The following is a 24,048-nucleotide window of genomic DNA, read 5'->3' as shown; positions in this document are numbered from 1 at the left end:
TTTGATTGCTTTCAAGTCTGTGGGTAATGCATTCCATAACTGTGTGCTCTTGTAAGAGAAGGTGGTGGCGTGCATTGCAAAGACTGATCAGTTAGAACAGCTTTCTTCCTCTCAACCACAGGCAGTAACTTTCTGATTAACCCTTTCAGTGCAGGACATTTTTTCTAGCGTTCCTCGAGGCCGCCCCTTTCCCCCTTTGAGTACTAGGGTGCATAGAGGGCCATATAACCAGCAGAAGAAAGGAGGTGTTAATGCCCCACTTGGAGTATTGTGTTCGGTTTTGGAGGCCATATCTTGCTAAAGATGTAAAAAGACTGGAAGCGGTGCAAAGAAAAGCTACAAAAATGGTATGGGATTTGCGTTGCAAACCGTACGAGAAGAGACTTGCCGACCTGAACATGTATACCTTGAAGGAAATGAGAAACAGGGGTGACATGATACAGACATTCAAATATTTGAAAAGTATTAATCTGCAAACAAACCTTTTCCGACGATGGGAAGGTGGTAGAATTAGAGGACATGAATTGAGGTTGAAGAGGGGCAGACTCAGGAGTAATGTCAGGAAGTATTTTTTCACAGGAAGGGTAGTAGATATGTGGAATGCCCTCCCGCAGGAGGTGGTACAGATGAAAATGCTAATAGAATTCAAACATGCCTGGGATAAACATAAAGGAATCCTGTTTAGAAGAAATGGATCTACGGTATCTTAGCGGGATTGGGTGGCAACACCGGTAATTGGGAAGCAAAACTGGTTCTGGGCAGACTTCTACAGTCTACGCCTTGATGGTAACTGAATAGATATGGAGGGGCTGGAGTGTAAATTTTAAGGGGCTTTGATGCTAGCTTCAGAACTTTTAGTACAAGAACAGTGCTGGGCAGACTTTTACGGACTGTGCACTGAGAAAGGCAAGGACAAATCATACTTGGGTATACATATAAAGTACCAAATACCATGTAAAATGAGTTTATCTTGTTGGGCAGACAGGATGAACCGTTCAGGTCTTTTTCTGCCGTCATTTACTGTGTTACCATGTTACTATGCTTGTATTGAAGATTTCAGACCCCTCCCCGGTCATCACACAGGAGTGACAAAGCAGGAAGAATCTCTAATGATTCGATTTAATAATGTACATTTAACAAATGGTATGAAGTAGGATACGTAGCACATGCTTCTGCATGCTAATGCATTTTAATACGTTGGGCTGTAAGTCTAGGTATCCCTCTAGTGGTGTTGCAACCGATTGCTAAAACAGAAAAGTGGACACACATCAATCTGTGGTACAAAAATTGAAGAGGATGATTCTGAAAAGCCGTCAAATGTTTTTTAGATTATTAACATTTGATATGGCATAGATCTAGGAGGGGCGTTGTACGCCAGTGGTAAGTATGTTGTTGACTAACAGTGGTGATCAATTAAAATTAATTCTGTATAAAAGCACTTCTAAATCCAAACTGAGTTTACGTCAATAAGGCAGGAACAGTAAGAAAAAAACTTGCCCACATTCAAACTCTCTGCCAGAGAGAGCAGAGCTCTCATTTAGGAATGGTCTATGGAGTTCATTTGGCCTGAACAGAAGGGAAGCCTGTCATCACCTGGCACTGCCACAGACCGTGGCCACGGGAAGGAAGTGGGAACATCCACCACTGGCAGTCAGTGTTCCCTTAGGAAACCCTTTGCTGCCTGTCTTTAATCTAAAGCATGTCCCCCTTCTAATGAAGTGCTTTCCAACCTTCCAGCTGGGCCTGGAAAAGGGAATTGTAATTTCGACCTCCAGCTGGGCTAGAGCAAACACAGACACAAAGTCAATAGCATTGAAATATTAATGATATTTACATAGTGGAAAAAGGCCTGGGGGAAGGAAACACTAATGAAATATGGGTGCTGAACTACTTCAATTAGAAGGAAAAGAACATTAGAAGACACAGAGGGCCTGACATTCAAAATGTTTTAAATGACCAGGAGAGGTTCCTGGCTGTTTAATTCACCTGCTTTGGGGCTAACTCGGCATTTTCAGTGGCACTTAACTTAGGGTTACCATCTGTCCGGATTTACCCGGACATGTCCTCTTTTTGAGGACATGTCCGGGCAACCGGGAGGGTTTTGCCAATCTGCCCGTTTGTCCGGATTTCTGGACAAATGGGCAGGTTGGTGGGTGGGCCGTCCTGGGACGGCCCACCCACCAACCTGCCCATTTGTCCAGAAATCCGGACAAACAGGCAGATTGCTAGCCTCCCCTCCCCTTACTTACTACTGCCCTGGTGGTCTGGTGACCTCTTCCGCCTTCGAGGCAGGAAAGAGCCCCCTCTTTCCTGCCCAGAGCACTGCCCTGCATGCATCCTTCCTGTTGCTGATCTCGGCGCCGATTCAAAATGGCCGCCAAGAGTTGACGTGACCTCGCAAGACTTCAACTCTCGGTGGCCATTTTGAATCAGCGCCGAGATCAGCAACAGGAAGGATGCATGCAGGGCAGCGCTCGGGGCAGGAAAGAGGGGGCTCTTTCCTGCCCCGAAGAGGTCACTAGACCACCAGGGCAGAAGTAAGGTAAGGGGAGGGGGGTGACGGTGTGTGTGACAGGGGAGGAGCGAGGGCGTAAAAGGGGGCGGGGTGGGATGTGAAAGGTGGCAGGGTGGGATGTGTGGTGGGGGCAGGGCATGTGTCCTCCTTTTTGGGGGACAAAATATGGTAACCCTAAATGACCTGGATAGTGCCACTGAAAATGCCCAGTTAGCGACTGGGGCATTCTGGGGGGGCAGAATTAGCACTTACCAGTTAAGATAAGTGCTTTAATAGGACTGCATAAAAAGCAGTCCTATCTTTATGCAGTTCTTCATAGCCGGTTAAGTGCTGAATACCGCACTTAACTGGCTATGTTTTCACCGGCTCCATACACCTGAAAATTCAATGCTGAGGCCTGGATATGGTCCAGCATCGAATTTCTGGGTACAACGCCAACTGGCGGTCAGCTGCCAGCTGAATATCAGGCCTGTAATGTTAAAAGGATGCAAAAAATAAATCAATGAAATGGTAAAACTAGAGGACATGAATTGATGATATGTTGAAACCCTGTGCTCAGTGTGCGGCAGCGGCTAAGAAAGCAAATAGAATGTTATGTATTATTGGGAAAGGAATGGAAAACAAAAAATGAGGACGTTATAATGCCTTTGTATCGCTCCATGGTGCAACTGTACCTCGAAAACTGTGTGCAGTTCTGGTCACCGCATCTCAAAAAAGATATAGTGGAATTAGGAAAGGTACAGAGAAGGGCGATGAAAATGATAAAGGGGGTGGGACGACTTCCCTATGAGGAAAAGCTAAAACGGCTAGGTCTCTTCAGCTTGGAAAAGAGATGTCCGAGGGGAGATAGGATACAGGTCTACAAAATAATGAGTGGCATGGAACGGGTAGACGTGAATCGCTTGTTTACTCTTTCCAAAAATACTAAGACTAGGGGCACGCAATGAAGCTACAAAGTAGTAAATTTAAAACGAATCGGAGAAAGCATTTCTTCACTCAATGTGTAATTAAACTCTGGAATTTATTGCCAGAGAATATGGTAAAAGTAGTTTGCTTAGCAGGGTTTGAAAAAGGTTTGGCTAGCTTCCTAAAAGAAAAGTCCATAAGCCATTATTAAGATGTACTTGGGGAAAATCCATTGTTTATTTCTAGGATAAGCAGCATAAAATGTATTGTACTGTTTTGGGATCTTGCCAGGAACTTGTAACCTGTATTGGCCACTGTTGAAACAGGATGCTGTGCTTGATGGAACTTCGGTCTGTGACAGTATGGCAACACTTATGTTCTTATGAATTTGCAGGGCAGTAGACTTAGGAGTAATGTCAGGAAATTCTTTTTCACAGAAAGGGTGGTCGAAGCCTGGAATGCACTCCTGAGGGAGGTGGTAGAGACAAAAACAGTGACAGAATTCAAAATGACATGGGATAAACACAGAGGATCTCTAGAGAATGAATGGTCTAAAAAAACTTCTAAATGTAAATGGCTGCATGGATTGAGGATATGTCACATAACATTTAGATGGTGACTCCGGCTGTTATGAACTAGGGCTGACGCCAGGCAGACTTGTACGCCCTGTATCCCGTATATGGCAATCTGGTTTAAGATAGGCTAGAAAGGGCTTCAACAGGAACTTCAGTGGCTGGAACCAGAGGACAGTGCTGCGCAGATTTTTATGGTCTTTGTCCCGCAAATGACAAGACAGATAAGCTGGAGCGGGCTTCCCCAGCAACTGCAGTAGTTGGAATGTAAGGACAGGACCGGGCAGACTTCTATGGTCTGTGTCCCAGAAATGTCAAAGAAAGACCATGATCAAGTATTTTGCATCACATTCATTGCTGATTTAATTATGACTTGATAATGAGTGTGACAGTTGGGCAGACTGGATGGACCATTCAGGTCTTTATCTGCTATCTCTTAATATGTTACTATTTGTCTAGTGCGGAACCGTTGTGTCTGAACTGATCTCAGACCCCAGAGAATATTCAGTCTCGTCTGGCAATGGCAGACAGCAAGGTCACAAATATTATCAAGAGTCAAACGTTTGGGCAGTAACAGCTCAGAAGAAACTGGAGGCTTTGCAGACTGTGACATCTTTTGCTGCACCGGTGACATAATAAAGCAAGGTTGTACTGCAAATGTTTTTGAACATTAGAGACCGTGCAGGTGCAAAAACTCATGTATTGTAAATATTGATTCAGTAAAAGCTGTGTCAGTAACAAAACAGGATATGGAACCCCCCTCCCCCTCCTTCCTCCCCCCCCCCCCCCCCCCCACCAAGAAATCTGCAACCATGAAACACATGAAACGGTGGGTAGCCTGGCACTGAGGTTTTTAAATCAATGCCAGGAAGCAAAGGATGTGCTGTAACAAAAATTCCTTTATACTAATTTTGCCACAGCAACTCAGAGAATTCCATGGTGCCGTCTGATCTGCTGTATTCAAAGGTCCCAGGATTTTCTTTTAAATTACAGCAGCAAAGTTAGCACTATGGGATCACCACAGCAACAGAGCTGGCAGTGTACAACAGCACCATGGGAGTCTTGCAGTGTAGCAGCACTGATTCATTCAGTGTTGGGCACTAGGGTGGAATCTGGGATCTGGATGTGGACATCACTGGGAAAATCTTTTGCTTTTTATCAGCCTGGGATGCTGTACATTTGGTCTAGATTATTTAAGCAACAAAAAAAATATATATCACCAAAAAGCACTTCAAGCAAGGGCTGCAGTGCAGGACTGCAGTGAAGTTCAAATTTTCCCAGTGTGAGTAGATTATGGTCTGATGCCCCTCTTCTGTCACATATTTACTCCCCCCCCCCCCCTGTTTACAAAGCCACGCTAACAGCTGCTGTGCACTAATGCCAACAAAGCCCATTCACTTTGAATGGGCTGTGTCGGCATTGCCTCGAGGCAGCTGCTAGCGTGACTTAGTAAACAGGGGGGATAATGTTATTTAAATGTACTGAGTCATTAAAAGGGAATCTTCTGGCATTATTCGGCTTCCTGGCATTGGTTTAAAGTCAGTGGCGTAGGAAGGGGGGGCGGGGGGGGGCTGTCCGCCCCGGGTGCACGCCGCTGGGGGGTGTCGGCTCCGCGCTGGTGCACTGCCCTCTCTGCCCCGGAACAGGTTACTTCCTGTTCCGGGACAGAGAGAGCAGTGAACCGGTGCGGAGCCGACACACCCCAGCAACGTGCAGTCGGGGCGGATCGGCCCTCCCGCCCGTCCCTCGCCGCAGGTATGTGCTCCGGGGGGGGGTATGCGCTCCGGGGGGGGGTGCGCTCCTGCAGGAGAAGGGTGTGCCGTGCTGCACCCGGGGGGGGGGGGGTGCGCAGCGGCGACCCGCCCCGGGTGTCAGCTCCCCTCGCTACGGCTGTTTAAAGTTTTTGGTAAAAGATATCAGAACTTGCAAACAGTTTTCCAAAACTATTTCACTATTGATACTGATGCAAATAGACAAAGTGGATGGGCCATTCTACTCTTCTGTTGCTGCGATACTATGTTAATGTCAGGTATGGTATAATTTATCAGGCCAGACAAGTTATACTCTGTATAGGTAGCTTGGGGTTGTTCACTACTTGTACTATTAATATTTTATTCTTACACACTAACATATTGCTCAGTCAGTATTCTGCCATGTCACTGGGTGATTGGCATGCAGTTTAAACCAGTATGTAGAACATCACTATGAGAAGACTCAGAACTCTTGAACCAAAATCTTCTTTTAATGCAGTAATCAAACAAGGAAAAATAACTTACCTCCCAATATTCAAAACTATTTAACCGGCCAGGAACGGCACCTGACCAGTTAAATGGCACTTAACCGCCTACCTGGCTATTCTCAGTGGCAGATAACCAGCTATCCCCCACTGAATTTTCCCGGTTAGTGACTAGGAGATAACCGGCTATATTGCGTGATATAGCCAGCTATCCCCAAATATTCAGCGCATAGCTGGCTATTGTAAGTAGCCATATCAGGCCACGTAAATAGGTGGAATATCTTTGACCAGTTTAAACTTAACCAACTATCTCCAAATATTAACATAGCCAGTTAAGTTTAAACTGTCCAAAAATAAACCGGATATTCAATGCCGGTCACCAGAAATGACCCGGCATTGAATATCTGGGATGACCGTCGACCATGGGAGTTACCCGGGCTCCCTCCCACGATCTGAATATCGGCCACTTACAGTTCAGATGTGCTGGACAAGAGTTTTTGCCTTGCAGACTGAGAGTCTATTCTCAACCTGCTCTCTCTCCTTGCAAGAGAGAAGCTGATACTTATACTTTTACACTGGTGAAATCTTTATAGGGTCACAGTAGCTTGAAAGGATCATACAACAGAATACAGCATAGCTAGTTTCAGTTCACAGAGGAGATATGCTGCAGATAAACTCTCCAGACCCGATGGAGAGAGAAAGGGAGGGGGCAACTTGCCCAGCAAGCTTAGAGAACAAGGCAAGCCAATAGAGTCCTATAAGACACACGGAACCAGACATGTGCTCTGAAAGAGCCTATTACAGGGGACCACAGGAATACAGGGATCTGTAGTCTTATTATATAGCCTATCATCTGCCTCCCTGCAAATGGAGGAGCAGACACTCCCCACCTGGTATCGGTAGATACCACTATTTAATTTATCAAACTATCAACATTATAAGCTTGCAAAGTCCATTAATAAAGCTGGATCTTGTAGGTTAATAATTGCTTGTCTCAAGGTCTCTGTCATTCAAGTGACTTCTCTCTTGCAGTCTTGCAGGAGCTGAAACAAAAGACAGACAACACAAACAACAAACAACATATGAGAGAAAAGTCTCTGGAGTGGACAATGGTCCATTGTTACGTTCCTCACCTGGTTCCAGGCCTGCGCGGCCGATTCGCCAGCGAGCGGTCCGGCAGAGATAGCTGGCTATCTTGATGGTGTTTCTCCAGGATAGGTCGGCCATCTTGGGATGGGCATCTCAGCTTGTGGTGGCCATCTTGGGGCTGGCCGGCTGCAGGAAGGAAGCCCATATTTGGGCGTTGGGCTTCTCTGCTGATGGGGGCAGCCATCTTGGATCAGCTGCACATGTTTGAGATTGATTCCTACACTATTTAAAGCCCTGCCTCCAGTCCTTCATTGCTTCGGCCTCAATTGTGTTTGAGATCCACGCCGGTGCTCCTTGTCTTCAGATCCAGTGTTCCAGACCTTGGCTTGTTTCCCGGACCTCGCATGTTTTGCTGCCTGCCTTGACCTTGGACTGTTTTTGACTACTCTTTGCCCTACGGATTTCCTGGCTCTTGAACTGTGTCTGTTCTGCTTGCTTACCTGGTCAGCGGTTGTGCAACCCCCCAGTTCCAGAAGTCCTGGTGGCCGCCTGCATCTGAGGGCTCAACTCTCAGGGAACGGTGGTCGTCTCCCAGGTGAAGCTTGGGGTTGTCTGGCTGCCTGACCGAGTGCGGTGTCACTCCATCTTCATCGTGCTCAGTCAGGGCACAGGGGCTCACAGTTACCAGATCCTAACATCCATGGAGTTCATGTCTCTTTGTGGTGTATGTGGATCACTGGCGCAGTGATAACTCAGCTGAAGAATTTTGTTGTCTTCCATGGGAGTCTGGTGTCAAAGTTCCCAGGTGGTGCAAAGTTGTCATTGATGATCTGCAGTTCTTCATCTCTAATGGCACTTTGATAGGTGTCTGAGCTTTCATCAGCTGGTTAATAAACTGAAGACAGAATGCTGGTGGCAAGAACGGTTGTCGCTAGACATATTTCTGCATCCAATTCAGGGTCTATAAGCTCAAAGGAGTTCTCCATAGCTAGGTACGTGTGGCCAGGTTTTAGAAGGAAATCTGGTCCTGATAACCACATGATTTCCATTAGATGAGATGCTGGCACTGTTCTGGTGGCACAATCTGCTGGATTTTGGTTGACATGTAATGCCACTGTTCTGATCATGTTGACTTCCTTATATGCTCAGCTCTGTTTCTGATGTACATGTAAAATCTCCTGGTTTGGTTGTAAATGAAGCCCAGGATGACTTTACTGTCGGTGTGCAAATTGACTGTCTCTATTTGAATGTCCATTGCACCTAGTATCATCTATGCTATCTCTGTTGCTAATACTGCTCCACACAATTCTAAGCGTGGAATGGTATGATTGGGTTGTAATGCTAACTTGGCTTTGCAAAAGATGAATCTCATATGAGAGGTCACTGCAGCTATGCTTTGTCAGAAGCGTCTGAGAAGATGCAGATCTCTTTGTGACAGGTAGTACTGAGTACTTCAGAGATGTAAGTGTATGGGATATGCAGTGCAAGAATTTTTAGAGCATCTTTCTATTTCTCCCATTCTTGTCACATTTCTGGTGACAGTGGAACATCCCACTCATCAGTACTTTGGGAAAGCTCGAATAGTGATTGGTACCATAAACCCCAGTGGATTGTACAGACTATTGACTGAGGACAAGACACTTCTGCATGTATATGGTTTCTCTAACTGTATTCCAAGGTTCCTGACTTGTGATTTGAGGGGGAGTTCATACTTCCCAAAAGAGATTTTGATGTCAGTTATGTATCCACTTGTGTTAGGGACCCAGAGAAGCTCATTTTTACTTGTGTTCAGGCAAAGTTTGTTTTGTTTAGCTCATTCTTGAATTGATATTAGAGGAAAGGCTAAAGCGGCTAGGGCTCTTCAGCTTAGAGAAAAGGCGGCTGAGGGGAGATATGATAGAGGTCTATAAAATAATGAGTAGAGTTGAATGGGTAGATCTGAAGCATCTGTTTACACTTTCCAAAAATACTAGGACTAGGGGGCATGCGATGAGGCTACAGTGTAGTAAATTTAAAGCAAATTAGAGAAAATATTTCTTCACTGAACATGTAATTAAACTCTGGAATTCGTTGCCAGAGAATGTGGTAAAGGTGGTTAGCTTAGCGGAGTTTTAAAAAGGTTTGAACGGCTTCCTAAAGAAAAAGTCCATAGACCATTATTAAATGGACTTTGTGAAAATCCACTATTTCTGGGATAAGCAGTATAGAATGTTTTATACTTTTTTGGGATCTTGCCAGGTATTTGTGACCTGGAAACAGGATGCTGGGCTTGATAGACCTTTGGTCTTTCCCAGTATGGCAATACTTATGTACTTATGTAGGTAATCAGTTTATTCAAGGCTTTGGGTAAGTCAGGTTCACTGGGTATGAGTAGCTGCACATCATCTGCATAGATGTAGAACTGAGTGTCCATTGACTGAAGCAGCTCAGCTAGTGGCTTGAGGTAGATATTGAACACAATAGGTGACAGTATTGATCCTTGTGGTACCCCACAGGTCAGTGCTCATGGTGGTAATGAGTTGCTGCCAAACGTTACAGATTGTTGCCTGTCTGATAGGTAGGATCTGAACCAAGCAAGTACTGTTCCATTGATACCTGTTTCTGTCAGTCGTGCTAGCATGATATCATGATCCATGGTGTCAAAAGCTGCAGAGAAATCAAGCAAAACTAACATTGAGGCGAATCCCCTGTCTCAGTTTCTGTGAAGATCATCTAGTAGGGATATGTGGACTGTTTCTGTTCCATAACTGGGTCTGAATCCAGATTGACATGGATCTAGCCAGTTTCTCTCTTCTAGCCAATCACTTAGTTGAACACAGACTGTTTGTTCTATAAGTTTCCCTAGAAATGGGATGTTAAATACTGGCCGGTAACTTTCAAGTTTGTCCTGCACAAGGTTGTTTTTCTTTAGCAAAGGGTGAACCATTGCCCTTTTTAATGCTGTTGGTAGTTGCCCATTAGAAAGAGAGGAGTTCACAATTTTTGTGGCAACACATTGCTCATTCTCAGTTTCACTAAAACCGAGCATGCACGTAATGCGAGGGGAAGCAGGGCAGGCAGTGCGCAGAGAACAGTGCTGGAGAAAGGCTTCAGCTGGTGGGAGTTGGGGAACCCTGCCAGGCAAGATATGTGGGGTTGCGGCAGGGAGGCAGGCAAAATGTGCCCCCCCCCCCCTCCACACACACACACTTTGGGCTCCAGACCCCTTAATGTAGAGGTCTGGCTATGCCCCTACTTATCTCATTAAAAAAAAAAAATCATTGTTTAAAATCTATTCCTTGATAAAGTCAGCAGGCCTGTGACATCTTAGAGATGGTCGTCCCCGGTTTTTGGTGATAATGGAAAGCGAGGATGACCATCTTAGAAATTACCAAATCCAAATTTGGTTGTGGGAGGAGCCAGCATTCATAGTGCACTGGTCCCACTAACTGAATGGAAAAAGCCCTTCCCGATCTGGAAAGGAACGGGCATGCATGAAGGATGCAAATGAGCTGCTTCCTGTTAACTCATTTGCACATGATTTCCTTCCTAAGGAGGGGAAGCAACTGCAGTTGAGGATGTCCTTCCCTGTGATAGCAGTTGTGGACATTTCTGTGAGAAGGATGTCCATGCCTTTGCTATGCCTCCGACACCCTCTTTATGTATTTGTTTGGATTTTGGATCACAAGTAGTAGCAGTGGGATTTGAACTGGCCACCTCTAGATTGCAAGACCAGTGCTCTAACCACTAGGCCACTCTGCCACTCCACTCCCTTGAAATTTGGCCATCCCTGTGGGAGGCAGTTGAGGACGTCCAAAATGTTTGAAAGGACATCCACACCTTCGTTATGCCTCTGCTGACACACATATACCTACCCCCCCCCCCCCCCAGGGACCTGCATACTGCCCCCCCCACCCACACAGGGATGGCCACATTTCAAGGGAGTGGAGTGGAGGAGTGGCCTAGTGGCTAAAGCACTGCTTTTGTAATCCAGAGGTGGCCAGTTCAAATCCCACTGCTGCTACCTGTGATCCAAAATCCAAATAAATAAATAAATAGGGTGTCAGAGGCATAGTAAAGGCATGGATGTCCTTCTCACAGAAACACCCCACATTTTGGACGTCCTCAACTGCCCTTGCAGGGATGGAGGCATAGCAAAGGACATACTCTAAAAAAAAAAAATAGACAAAAGTTTTAGAAGTTTTTTTTTCGGGGTGGGAGGTGGTTAGTGACCACTGGGGAAGTCAGGGGAGGTCATCCTTGATTCCCTCCAGTGGTCATCTGGTCAGTTTGGGCACCTTTTTGATGCTTGGTCGTGAAAAAAAATGGACCAAGTAAAGTCGGCCAAATGCTCGTCAGGGATGCCCTTCTTTTTTCCATTATCGGCCGAGGACGCCCATCTGTTCACCACGCCCCCATCCCGTCTTCGGTACACTGCCGACACGCCCCCTTGAACTTTGGTCATCCCTGTGAAGGAGGACACCCAAAATCGGCTTTCGATTATGCTGATTTGGGCAACCTTAGGAGAAGGACGCCCATCTCCCAAGGGTGCGAAAATGGGAGGGTCATGGGTGTTTTAGGGTGGATTGGGGGTGTGGTTTTGAGTTATGTGCGTAATTGTAGACTAATGGTGCTCTGCATATAAATTTAGGCACAGGCATTTCCACCACGTTTTCATTGGTGCAGTTGGTGGCACCTAAATTTATGCACGACCTCTCCTCTTAAGTGTTAATTCTATAAATTGTGGCAAACTTTAGGCGTGGTTTATAGAATATCGCTTAAGCAGGGTTTTTGGCTCCAATTTTTTAGGCGCCATATATAGAATCTAGCCCTATGTAAGTAAGGTGCACCATTACAAAATAGTGCCTGGGCACCTTGATGACACCTTCACTAGTAAGTGTACACTTTGAAAGTATTAGTATTCTAGAGATTAATGCATGCAAAGGGCATGTAAATGCAGGGGCCCTAGATTATAGATTTGTCTTTAAAGTATCCCAATAATACTGGAGCAGCCCCAAAACAGGAGAGGTGGTGATTTCACAGGACATTTTACACCTTGTATCACCTGTTTCACTTTGGTGTTCTTCATAGGTCAAACAGATTCTCTTAATACCCAGCTCTGCAGCCTCTCCATCGGCTCTTGCCCTGCCATGTGCACCTGCAGTAATGGCATCGTGGACTGTCGAGGCAAAGGACTGACTGCCATCCCAGCAAACTTACCAGAGACCATGACTGAGATGTGAGTACCAAACAGCAGGGCAACTCAACGTCCTGATTATGTGTGAAATATCTCAGGATTGGAAGTAGATACGATAGTTAGCCCCTGACAGGGCCAGTCCAAGGGTATCTGATGCCATAGGTGGGCCTTGAGCTGTTCATCCTTGTCCCAGAAGCAGTTCAAGGCCCTCCCTACCCCCACACACCCTAACAGTCTACCATTTCCCCTTCCCTTGCCCAACCCCTCCCCCCCATAGTCCAGCATCTCTTCTTATTTATTTATTTATTTATTTATTTATTTATTTATGGCATTTATACCCCGTTCTTTCCCGCTCGGTAGCAGGCTCAGTGCGGCTTACAGGATATGGTACAGAGTATCATAGAGACAGCATAAAGTAAGGTACAGGTACACAGAGTATGGTACGAAGTGTAGCAGAGATGATCCAGTTGTAAGGAGTAGTACAATTGGGAGAGAAGTGGGGGAGAGAATTGGAGTATGGGTAGTGTGGTTAAGTTCGAGAATTAGTTGGGTTATTTGGGTAAGCTTGTCTGAAGAGGTAAGTTTTCAGCAGCTTTTGGAAGGGTAGGTGTTCATTGGTTGTTCGGATGTGTCGAGGTATTGCGTTCCAGAGTTGGCTGCCTATAACGGAGAAGTTGGATGCATAGTAGGTTTTGTATTTGAGGTTTTTGCAATTGGAAAGATGAAGATCTTCACTTCCCCCGTAGTCCAGCATTTCTTTTTGCCTTCCCCAACCCCCTCATAGTCCAGTATCGCCCTTTCCCTTCCCTTCCCTATCCCCCCATTATCCAGCAACTCTCTTTCCCTTCACTACTCCTTTTTAGTCATCATCTCCCTTTCTCTTCCCTCCCCTTCCCCATAGCGCAGCATCTCTCTATCCCTTCACTACCCTCTCTTTAGTCCAGAATCTCCCTTTTCCTTCTGTTTCCCCTCATAGCTCAGCATCTCCCCTTCCCTTTCCTCCACCATCCATAATCCAGCATCTCCTCTTCCTTTGCCTACTTCACCACCCCCCCAGTCCATCATCTCTCTTTCACTTGAAACATTGTGGAGAAGCTGAGTCTTTAAAAAGCAGAGGACTTCTTCTCTGTCCTTTGCTTAAGTTCACTGATGCCTGCTAATCTGCGTGCTGTACAGCACCACAAAGCTACTACCCAGCCAGCCAACAACAGTTACCCATACTGCATTTGCCTTGCACCACCCAAGTTTCCTCTGGTGGGGTGGCTGCAGAATGATGCAATTTCCTTTGAAGAAGGAGCCTAAGAGGAGGAGTCTGAAAGGAGGAGGAGTTAGAAAGAGCAGCACAGCAGCACTGCTATGTGTGGTGAAGCTGCTGCTTGAGCCCAGGGCTGGACTGGCTTGAAGGTTGAAGAAGGGGCTACTGCAAACAGGACTCGGGAACCCCACCTCACCCCATACCTTGATATGCATCAACTACCTTTCAGTAGAGAGCGACAGACAGCAGCAGCAGTTTTCATATCCCGTCAGCTGCTGAGCCCAGAGCCTCCTCGCTACTGCAGGAAATGACATCAAAAGAGGGCGAGACGCAGCAGTGAGGAGGCTCTGAACTTGGCAGCTGACGGGATATGAAAATCGCTGCCGCTGCCTGATGCTCTCTGCTGAAATGTGGATGGATTTGTAGGTGATGTTGCTGCAGTTGGGAAGGTGTAGTAGTAGGTAGCTCCGGGTTCCTAGATTTGCTTTTCTCGGTGATATATTATAGTAGGTTGTGGTTTGGGTAGTGCTTGAGTGGGACAAAAATCTACACATCTATTCCCCATTTTACAAAAAGAATTCCCCTCGTATTTCACACCAGCTCAGAGACATACACAGGTTTTAAAGAAGTTCTCATTTCGGCTAGGGCTTTACAGAGAGATTAAACGAGCCATTTCCCTTTCCAAAATGACACCAAATTGAAACAGCAGCCTCACAATTTCATTGCTGGCATTTACATGTGTAGATTTATAAACTAGGGCAGCTGCATGTGGAAGCTCCACTATTTACATATGGAAATTGTGGCATCGCCACTTCCATGCGGAAGCTGCCAGGATTGTGCCGTTCATTTCAACCTCATGTACATTTGTAAAATGGCTACTCTTCATTCCTGCAGGTATTGTAGAATACACTCTGTGTCAACAAAGCTTTTCTAAAATACCACCGGAACTGAGAATGTCCTGACCAGGACGTCTCGATTCTGCTGCCCACATTCAACGCAAAATTGGACAGTACATATGCTAAATCTTGAATGTTTGTGCTCATGACTGGGACTATAAAAATCACCGAGTTGTGCCTCTGTTTACTGAATTTTTGTAACTCTGTACGTGTATCAGGATTTACGTTTGTTACAATACACTGACATTTCAGCAAACTTTTTCTATTTCAAATTCCACATAAGACCCATAGGCAAATAAATTCATTATGAAAACCTATGTATAGAGAAGGCTGTGAATGTGACTGACTGCCAAAGCCACAACCATTGCTTGTCACTGTGAGATAAGTGGCCCCAGAGATAAACACTTGCAAGCCGTTGATATGGGCCAAGTGCTCACAGCCCTTGTATAGCTCCCAGGGCTGCCAAGAGACAGAGCTGGGCCCAGGACAGGGCCGCCGCAGCCACCACCACAGCCCCCCCCCCCCCTCAGGCTGCTGCCACCGCCCCCCACTCGGGCAGCCGCCACCCCCTGCCTCCTTATCTTCCTGCGTCAGCTCCTCCTTCGGTCTGTGACTCTCCTGCTCCTGTGTGCCGGGACGCAATTACCCAGGTCCTGTCACACAGGAGCAGGAGAGAAACAGACCCTGGCACCAGGCCCCCCTTGAAGGCTGGCCCAAAGAATGTTGACCCCACCCCCACCGGCCCTGATAGCTCCAACCAATGAGAGAAATTGGTGGGTTTAACGGGAGATATAAAAACTGCCACCATGTCTCATTAGATCACTCTCTCTGAGAGCTCGGAGATGTGGATTTTTTTTATATATTCTTTTCTGCTAGCTTGCATCAGAAAATCAATACCATCAAAAATTAAATTGTTTTAAATTTATTCAAACGTGATATGTTTCAGTGCCATTGATTTCACTCGGATACCGTGCCTTCTGCTTTTACATCCAGCCCTGGAGACAGGCTTTGATTAATAGGATGCATTCTCACTAGGTCACTAAAATTTTAACTGAATTTTACTGCTCTAGAAAGTGAGAGTCTAATCTAATTTATTCAGCATGTCTTATATTCCTCTCCTCCTACAACACCGACTTTGGAGTGAATCACAGGTAAATATGTACAGTAATGCAGGCAGGATGGATTTGCAGGCTTCTCACACCTCATTCCCTTCTCCCCTGGCACCATGCTGTCAGTGCACCCCGATCCTGAGCATCTGTATTGCCATATAACTGAGAAAAGGACTTTTGTCAAAATGATAAGGGCTTTAAGCAATATGCCCACAAAGCATCATGTCCCTAGATCATTTGTGTATAATGTAAACAATGAGCCTGCAAAGGTACAGTATAATACAGTGGGGGAAATAAGTATTTGATCCCTTGCTGATTTTGTAAGTTTGCCCACTGACAAAGACATGAGCAGCCCATAATTGAAGGGTAGGTTATTGGTAACAGTGAGAGATAGCACATCACAAATTAAATCCGGAAAATCACATTGTGGAAAGTATATGAATTTATTTGCATTCTGCAGAGGGAAATAAGTATTTGATCCCTCTGGCAAACAAGACCTAATACTTGGTGGCAAAACCCTTGTTGGCAAGCACAGCGGTCAGACGTCTTCTGTAGTTGATGATGAGGTTTGCACACATGTCAGGAGGAATTTTGGTCCACTCCTCTTTGCAGATCATCTCTAAATCATTAAGAGTTCTGGGCTGTCGCTTGGCAACTCGCAGCTTCAGCTCCCTCCATAAGTTTTCAATGGGATTAAGGTCTGGTGACTGGCTAGGCCACTCCATGACCCTAATGTGCTTCTTCCTGAGCCACTCCTTTGTTGCCTTGGCTGTATGTTTTGGGTCATTGTCGTGCTGGAAGACCCAGCCACGACCCATTTTTAAGGCCCTGGCGGAGGGAAGGAGGTTGTCACTCAGAATTGTACGGTACATGGCCCCATCCATTCTCCCATTGATGCGGTGAAGTAGTCCTGTGCCCTTAGCAGAGAAACACCCCCAAAACATAACATTTCCACCTCCATGCTTGACAGTGGGGACGGTGTTCTTTGGGTCATAGGCAGCATTTCTCTTCCTCCAAACACGGCGAGTTGAGTTCATGCCAAAGAGCTCAATTTTTGACTCATCTGACCACAGCACCTTCTCCCAATCACTCTCGGCATCATCCAGGTGTTCACTGGCAAACTTCAGACGGGCCGTCACATGTGCCTTCCGGAGCAGGGGGACCTTGCGGGCACTGCAGGATTGCAATCCGTTATGTCGTAATGTGTTACCAATGGTTTTCGTGGTGACAGTGGTCCCAGCTGCCTTGAGATCATTGACAAGTTCCCCCCTTGTAGTTGTAGGCTGATTTCTAACCTTCCTCATGATCAAGGATACCCCACGAGGTGAGATTTTGCGTGGAGCCCCAGATCTTTGTCGATTCACAGTCATTTTGTACTTCTTCCATTTTCTTACTATGGCACCAACAGTTGTCTCCTTCTCGCCCAGCGTCTTACTGATGGTTTTGTAGCCCATTCCAGCCTTGTGCAGGTGTATGATCTTGTCCCTGACATCCTTAGACAGCTCCTTGCTCTTGGCCATTTTGTAGAGGTTAGAGTCTGACTGATTCACTGAGTCTGTGGACAGGTGTCTTTCATACAGGTGACCATTGCCGACAGCTGTCTGTCATGCAGGTAACGAGTTGATTTGGAGCATCTACCTGGTCTGTAGGGGCCAGATCTCTTACTGGTTGGTGGGGGATCAAATACTTATTTCCCTCTGCAGAATGCAAATAAATTCATATACTTTCCACAATGTGATTTTCCGGATTTAATTTGTGATGTGCTATCTCTCACTGTTACCAATAACCTACCCTTCAATTATGGGCTGCTCATGTCTTTGTCAGTGGGCAAACTTACAAAATCAGCAAGGGATCAAATACTTATTTCCCCCACTGTATAAGGCAATGTATCCACTGTGCAGTCCATCCCTTGAAACAGGGCTTCCCAAACATGTCTTGCAGCCTTATTTTCGAAAGAGAAAGACGCCCATATTTCGACCCAAATCGGGAGATGGGCGTCTTTCTCCCATGGGCGCCCAAATCGGTATAATCGAAAGCCAATTTTGGGCGTCTTCAACTGCAATCTATCGTGGAAACGGGCAAAGTTGACGGGGGGCGTGTCGGAGGCGTGGTGAAGGCGGGACTGGGGCATTTTTTTCGGCCGAAGAGAGATGGGCATTCTCGGCCGATAATCGAAAAAAGAAAGGCGTTTGTAGCGCGAATTTGGGTCACTTTTTTTGGACCCTTTTTTTTCATGAACAAGTCCCAAAAAAGTGCCCTAAATGACCAGATGGCCACCGGAGGGAATCGGGGATGACCACCCCTGACTCCCTCAGTGGTCACTAACCCCCTCCCACAAAAAAAAAAAAAAAAACAACGTTAACAACTTTTTTCCCAGCCTGTATGCCAGCCTCAAATGCCATACCCAGCTCCATCACAGCAGTATGCAGGTCCCTGGAGCAGTTGTTAGTGGGTGCAGTGGATGTCAGCCAGGTGGACCCAGGCCCATCCCCCCCCCACCTGTTACACTTGTGGTGGTAAATGGGAGCCCTCCAACACCCCCCCAAAACCCACTGTACTCACATGTAGGTGCCCCCCTTCAGCCATAAGTGCTATGGTAATGGTGTAGAGTTGTGGGCAGTGGGTTTTGGGGGGATTTGGGGGGCTCAGCACCCAAGGGAAGGGAGCTATGGACTTGGGAGGTATTTTACTTTTTATTTTTAATTTTTAGAAGTGCCCCCTAGGGTGCCCGGTTGGTGTCCTGGCATGTGAGGGGGACCAGTGCACTACGAATTCTGGCCCCTCACATGACCCAATGCCTTGGATTTGTTCGTTTTTGAGCTGGGCGCCTTTGGTTTCCATTATCGCTGAAAAACGAAACCGCCCAGCTTAAATACGCACAAATCCGATGCATTTGCCCTGCACAAACCGTATTATCATCCAAAAAAGCTGGACGCCCATTTTTTTCGAAAATACGATCTGTCCCGCCCCTTCACGTACCCGTTCTTGGAGATAGACGCCCATGGAGATGGGCGTTCGCGTTCGATTATGCCCCTCTTGGTGATCCTACAGCCAGTTGGGTTGTCAGGATATTTACCATGAGAAAACTGCACGCATTGGAGACCCGGTATATGAAAATGTATTTCATTCACATTCATTGAAGGCGTCTCAAAAATCCAGCTGGGTGTAGGGTTAGCCGGACAGGTTTCAGAAGCCCTACCCTGGAAAACTGCTGTAGTGTAGCCCACAATACAGTTCCGCATTTCTTTTTATCAAAGCGTCTGAGTGTTATGCTCTGTCATACAAAACAAATGCCCATCTAGTCAACTGGATTGCTGTGGATTTCAGACCTCATCTCATGCTTATTCATTACACAAACACGACTTTCGGTGGACTCAAACACATTACCCTGCCAGCTTCAGACACAAATTCCTACTCTTTTCCTGTGTGAGCGTGTCACTTTCACAACATGGAAGTAAAGGCTGCAGTAGCCGCACAGTATTAACACTGTACATCTGGGGCTTTACAGACTAGATTGAGGGCCGTTGTGGTCAGGCAACAGTGACACTATTAAAGAGTGAAAAGGAGGCTTCTGTCAGTGTACTGCTTATTATCCAAAGATGGATTTTCCTTCAGACTCAGAAACAAGGGACCGTACTGCAGCTGCTACGGTATTACTGCCGAAAGCAGACTGCTGACTCAGTGCTGCAGTACTCAAGCTTTAGTGCACTGCTAGTCTGAATGCTTTTTCAACTGGAAGCTTCCCAAACATTTTCATACATTTTTTATAAACCTACTTGATATAGTCTTAACTCCAGGTGATTTCACACTGCTGATCAGCCACTTATACACACACTCTCTCTCTTTCTCTCTCTCTGTCTTTCCCTATTTTCATCCCACTTTTTGAAGGAAAAGAAGGCTTATGAGATCACTATCCTGCTTATAATCGAACGAGAAAAACGCCCAAGTTCCGACCTAAATCGGGAGATGGACGTTTATCTCACAAAAACGAATAACGCGGTATAATCGAAAGCCGAACCTGGACGTTTTCAACTGCACTCCATCGCGGAAGTTTACAAAGTTGACGGGGGAGTGTCGGAGGCATGGTGAAGGCGGGACTGGGGCATGGTTATCACCTGAACAGAGATGGGCGCCTTTCGCCGATAATGGAAAAAAGTATGCGTTTGTAGCTAGAATTTAGGGCACTTTTCCTGGACCCTGTTTTTTCACGAATAAGGCCCCAAAAAGTGCCCTAAATGACCAGATTACCACCAGAGGGAATCGGGGATGACCTCCCCTGACTCCCCCAGTGGTCACTAACCCCCTCCCACCACAAAAAAATGATGTTTCACAACTTTTTATTTTCACCCTCAAATGTCATACCCACCTCCCTGGCAGCAGTATGCAGGTCCCTGGAGCAGTTGTTAGGGGGTGCAGTGGACTTCAGGTAGGTGGACCCAGGCCCATTCCCCTCCCCCCCTACCTGTTACAATTGTGCTGCTTAATGCTTAGTCGTCCAACCCCCCCAAATCCACTGTACCCACATGTAGGTGCCCCCCTTCACCCCTTAGGGCTATAGTAATGGTGTAGACTTGTGGGCAGTGGGTTTTGAGGGGGATTTAGGGGGCTCAACACACAAGGGAAGGGTGCTATGCACCTGGGAGCTCTTTAACTTTTTTTTTTGTTTTTGTAAAAGTGCCCCCTAGGGTGCCCGGTTGGTGTCCTGGCATGTGAGGGGGACCAGTGCACTACGACTCCTGGCCCCTCCCACGAACAAATGCCTTGGATTTATTCGTTTTTGAGCTGGGCGCTTTCATTTTCCATTATCACTGAAAAACAAAAACGCCCAGCTCACAAATTGTCGAATAAAACATGGACGTCTATTTTTTTCGAAAATACGGTTCGGTCCGCCCCTTCACGGACCCGTTCTCGGAGATAAACGCCCATGGAGATAGATGTTTTCATTCAATTATGCCCCTCTATGTCTTGTATCTATATGTGTGTGTCCCTAAGAACTTTCGGCCTAATATTTAAAAGCATATATCCGGGTTGCACCACTTACTACCTGCGTAAGTGTCTGTGACTGAAAATCATTACAAACCACCCCAGTACTCTCCGGATAATGCTAGGTCAGTATGGGGAGTAAAGCAGGAAATTATCCAGATAGTGGCAATATTCAGTGTCATAACCCTTATCCACACTCTCATCACCTCCCATGTAGACTACTGTAACCTGCTCCTCACTGGTATCCCACTGAACCATCTCTCTCTCCCCTTCAGCCTATTCAATATTCTACTACATGACTGACTTTTCACCAGTGTTGCTACTCTCTCATAACTGCAATTCTCAAATCATTTTTTTTCGCTCCCAATCCATTTCCATATACAGTTCAAACTCTTCTTACTGACTTACAATAGAGGGCAACTGAAACTGGGGATTTTGGTTTCACTTGAAACCAAATCTGGGGCAGAAATTTGCTGCCTAGTTTTGGACAAAATTGAGAGCATTGTCCTCTTCCCCCCTTAGAGAGCGGATCCCCCAGTCATCCACCCTGATCACCTATAGGCCCTCCCCAGAACTACCTTAAGAAGCCCTGGTGGACCAGTGGCCTCTTTCGGTCAGGAGCGATTCCCCACTTGCTCTTGCCTGTGCCAATTGCATATGTAACCCGGTCCTGCTATCCCAGGTTAGAAGGAGCTCGAGAGGCACTGCATATTTTATCACTTACCCACTCTGGCCCTGTCAGCTCATCCACTCAGGAACCAAATGACACTCAGAGGATTAAAAGAACTGGAACATTTATTAACTTCCTGATGGTTTCCACTGCATTGGTCTTCATACAGTTCAATTAAGGGGCATAGCCAGACTTCACGGTGGGAGGGGGCCAGAGCCTGAGGTGGGGGGCACATTTTGGTCTGCCGCCCTGCCGCTCCTCACCCACTGCTGCAGCAAATACCTTAGCTGGCAGGGTCCCCAACCCTGCCAGCTGAAGCCTGGTCCAGCGCCGGCACTGCCGCATTGCCTGCCCTGCCGCATTGCCTGCCCTGCTCTGTCTTCCCCTCACGCCCTGGCTGCACACTCCTTTTAGTGAAATTGAGCATGCAGATTTGAATAAAGACCTTGTTCAGGAAGACACTCATTGTGAGTGGACTTTTATTGGATCCACTGTTTGTTCGTTTGTCTTTGGTTCTCCTGTGGAGAGATCACCTTCTGTGGGTGTTTGCTTATGTTTCCCTACACCTCTCCCTGGGAACTCATAAGTCATTCTTATCTGTGCTCTTCTCCTCCACTACTAACTCCAGACTTCATCTCTTCTTTCATGCTGCCCTGTACACCTAGAATAGACTTCCCGAGTTGGTACATCCTACTTAGCCCTATTCAAATCCAGGCTAAACGTCCACCTTTTTAAAGCTGCTTTTAACTCTTAACCCTTTATGTGTCTGTTTAATACCAAGGTTAGTAGTAGTAGTAGTAGTAAGGTTGTTTTAATCATTCCAATGATAAATGAAACTCTTTAATCTCTTATTTGTCCTGTTTGTGTGTCTTGAATAGATTTTACGCTCTGTTGATCAGGGATTGTCTCTTACATGTTTGTGTACAGCACTGCACACATCTAGTAGCAGGACAGAAGTAGTGATCAGCAGTAGTAGTAGTAGTAACAGTAGTAGTAGTATACCCCAGCTACTATTCATTTTCCCCTCACACATGGAATTTCTATCCATAAAGATTCCACATTGCATTCTGTTTACTGCAGAATATTTATTCAGTTTGACTCAATGCCCTATTTAACTTCTATCAATTTGATCCACCCTGTTGTTGCAATGTAATTTGTACCGTGGTATGACAGTATTCCATTGTTTATCCTCTTTCTACCAGGTCTCTGAGATACCTCTTCAGTTAGTGCTATATATTCTAACTCTCCCATCTTTTTTAGGCTTCTATCATTTATATATAGACATTTCAAAGTTTTGTTTTAGCTGTTGACAGGGATAATAGGGATAATTATGATCCTTAATCTCTGTTTGCTCTTCCCGTAAAGGCAATTGGCTTTTGTGTGTGTGTGTGTGTGTGTGTGTGTATGTGCGCGCGCGCTTTTTTTTTTTTTTTTAACCTCTATCAGCTTTCCATCTCTCACTCCTTATCCCTCACCCCTCTCATCTCTCTGGTGCCAGTTTCCTCCCTCTGTCCTTCTCTCACTTTCTGGTCCTTATTTCTACACTGTGAAGAGGGCTGTTGAGGAAGTGAAGTGAGGTGAGAGACAGAGGACAAGGGCAGATATGTATAGTAGGAATTAGCTGCAGAAGTGGTTCTGGGAAGGAGGTCAAAGGGGGGACTGGGAAGCCGGATAAATAGTAAGAGATGTAAGAAAGGAACTTGATGCCAGAAGGAGATGGAGCTAGTGAGAGAATGAGTAAGGTAGATGGGAGAACATGAAGACTCCATTGGGGTGTGATTTTTTTTTTTCTTTCAGGTATATATCTGGACTGCAAGCTCATGCACTTGAGCGTCCCAGAATGTAGATTCTTTAGTTTTGATTGGAACTTCATGTTTCTTTTCTTGCAGGAAATTATAAGGAAGCCATATGGTTTTAACTGACCTTTGCAAAAGGAAAGGTTTTCTCAAAGGGTGATCATACAGTACTGTATCAGTTTGCCGACTGTTAAAACAGAATCATCTGTAAAGATGAAGCACTTCTCTGTTACTAATTTTATAAGCTTGGCCTGATATTATTTCACCATGATTTCTCACTATTGTGTATTGCTAAAATGTAAAATGCAGATAATCTTAAAGTCTGATTAGCCACAAAAACCTTATAAATTGATTGAACTTATCTGAGCTGAATGAGCTGAATGCTAACAAGAAACTAAAAGGAACCCTGCTCTGCTGATGGAACTGAAGTGTTTCTGAGCCAGCCTTCCTGAATCATTCCTGGGACAAAATCCTCCCAGGTCACTGGAGTAACCGAACATCTTGAAAACCAGCACTAAGTTAAGTACACAAGTATTGCCATACTGGGACAGACCAAAGATCCATCAAGCCCAGCATCAGATCCCGAAAAAGTTCAATACATTTTATACTGATTATCCCAGAAATAAGCAGTGGATTTTCCCCAAGTCAATTTAATAATGGTTTATGGACGTTTCCTTTAGGAAGTCATCCAAACCTTTTTTAAACCCCACTAAGCTAACCGCCTTTACCACATTCTCTGGCAACGAATTCCAGAGTTTAATTACACATTGAGTGAAATTTTCTCCAATTCATATTAAATTTACTGCTTTGTAGCTTCATTGCATGCCCCCTAGTCCTAGCATTTT

The 24,048-nt window shown here is 45.8% G+C and overlaps 1 protein-coding gene across 1 annotated transcript in view; it reads left to right on the top strand.

The window, feature by feature from the left end:
- Positions 1 to 24,048, top strand: part of SLIT1 (slit guidance ligand 1) — a 584,144-nt gene that overhangs the window by 384,824 nt on the left and 175,272 nt on the right. Inside the window, exon 9 of the mRNA XM_030202872.1 lies at positions 12,389 to 12,536. Coding sequence (XP_030058732.1) covers positions 12,389 to 12,536 — 148 coding nt within the window. The remainder of the gene's footprint in view (positions 1 to 12,388; positions 12,537 to 24,048) is intronic.

This window comes from Microcaecilia unicolor, chromosome 5 (assembly GCF_901765095.1).
Source record: "Microcaecilia unicolor chromosome 5, aMicUni1.1, whole genome shotgun sequence".
In the NCBI taxonomy this organism is placed as follows: Eukaryota; Metazoa; Chordata; class Amphibia; order Gymnophiona; family Siphonopidae; genus Microcaecilia; species Microcaecilia unicolor.
The sequence above is the reverse complement of the archived record's forward strand: the minus strand, read 5'-3'. Positions and strand labels throughout refer to the sequence as shown.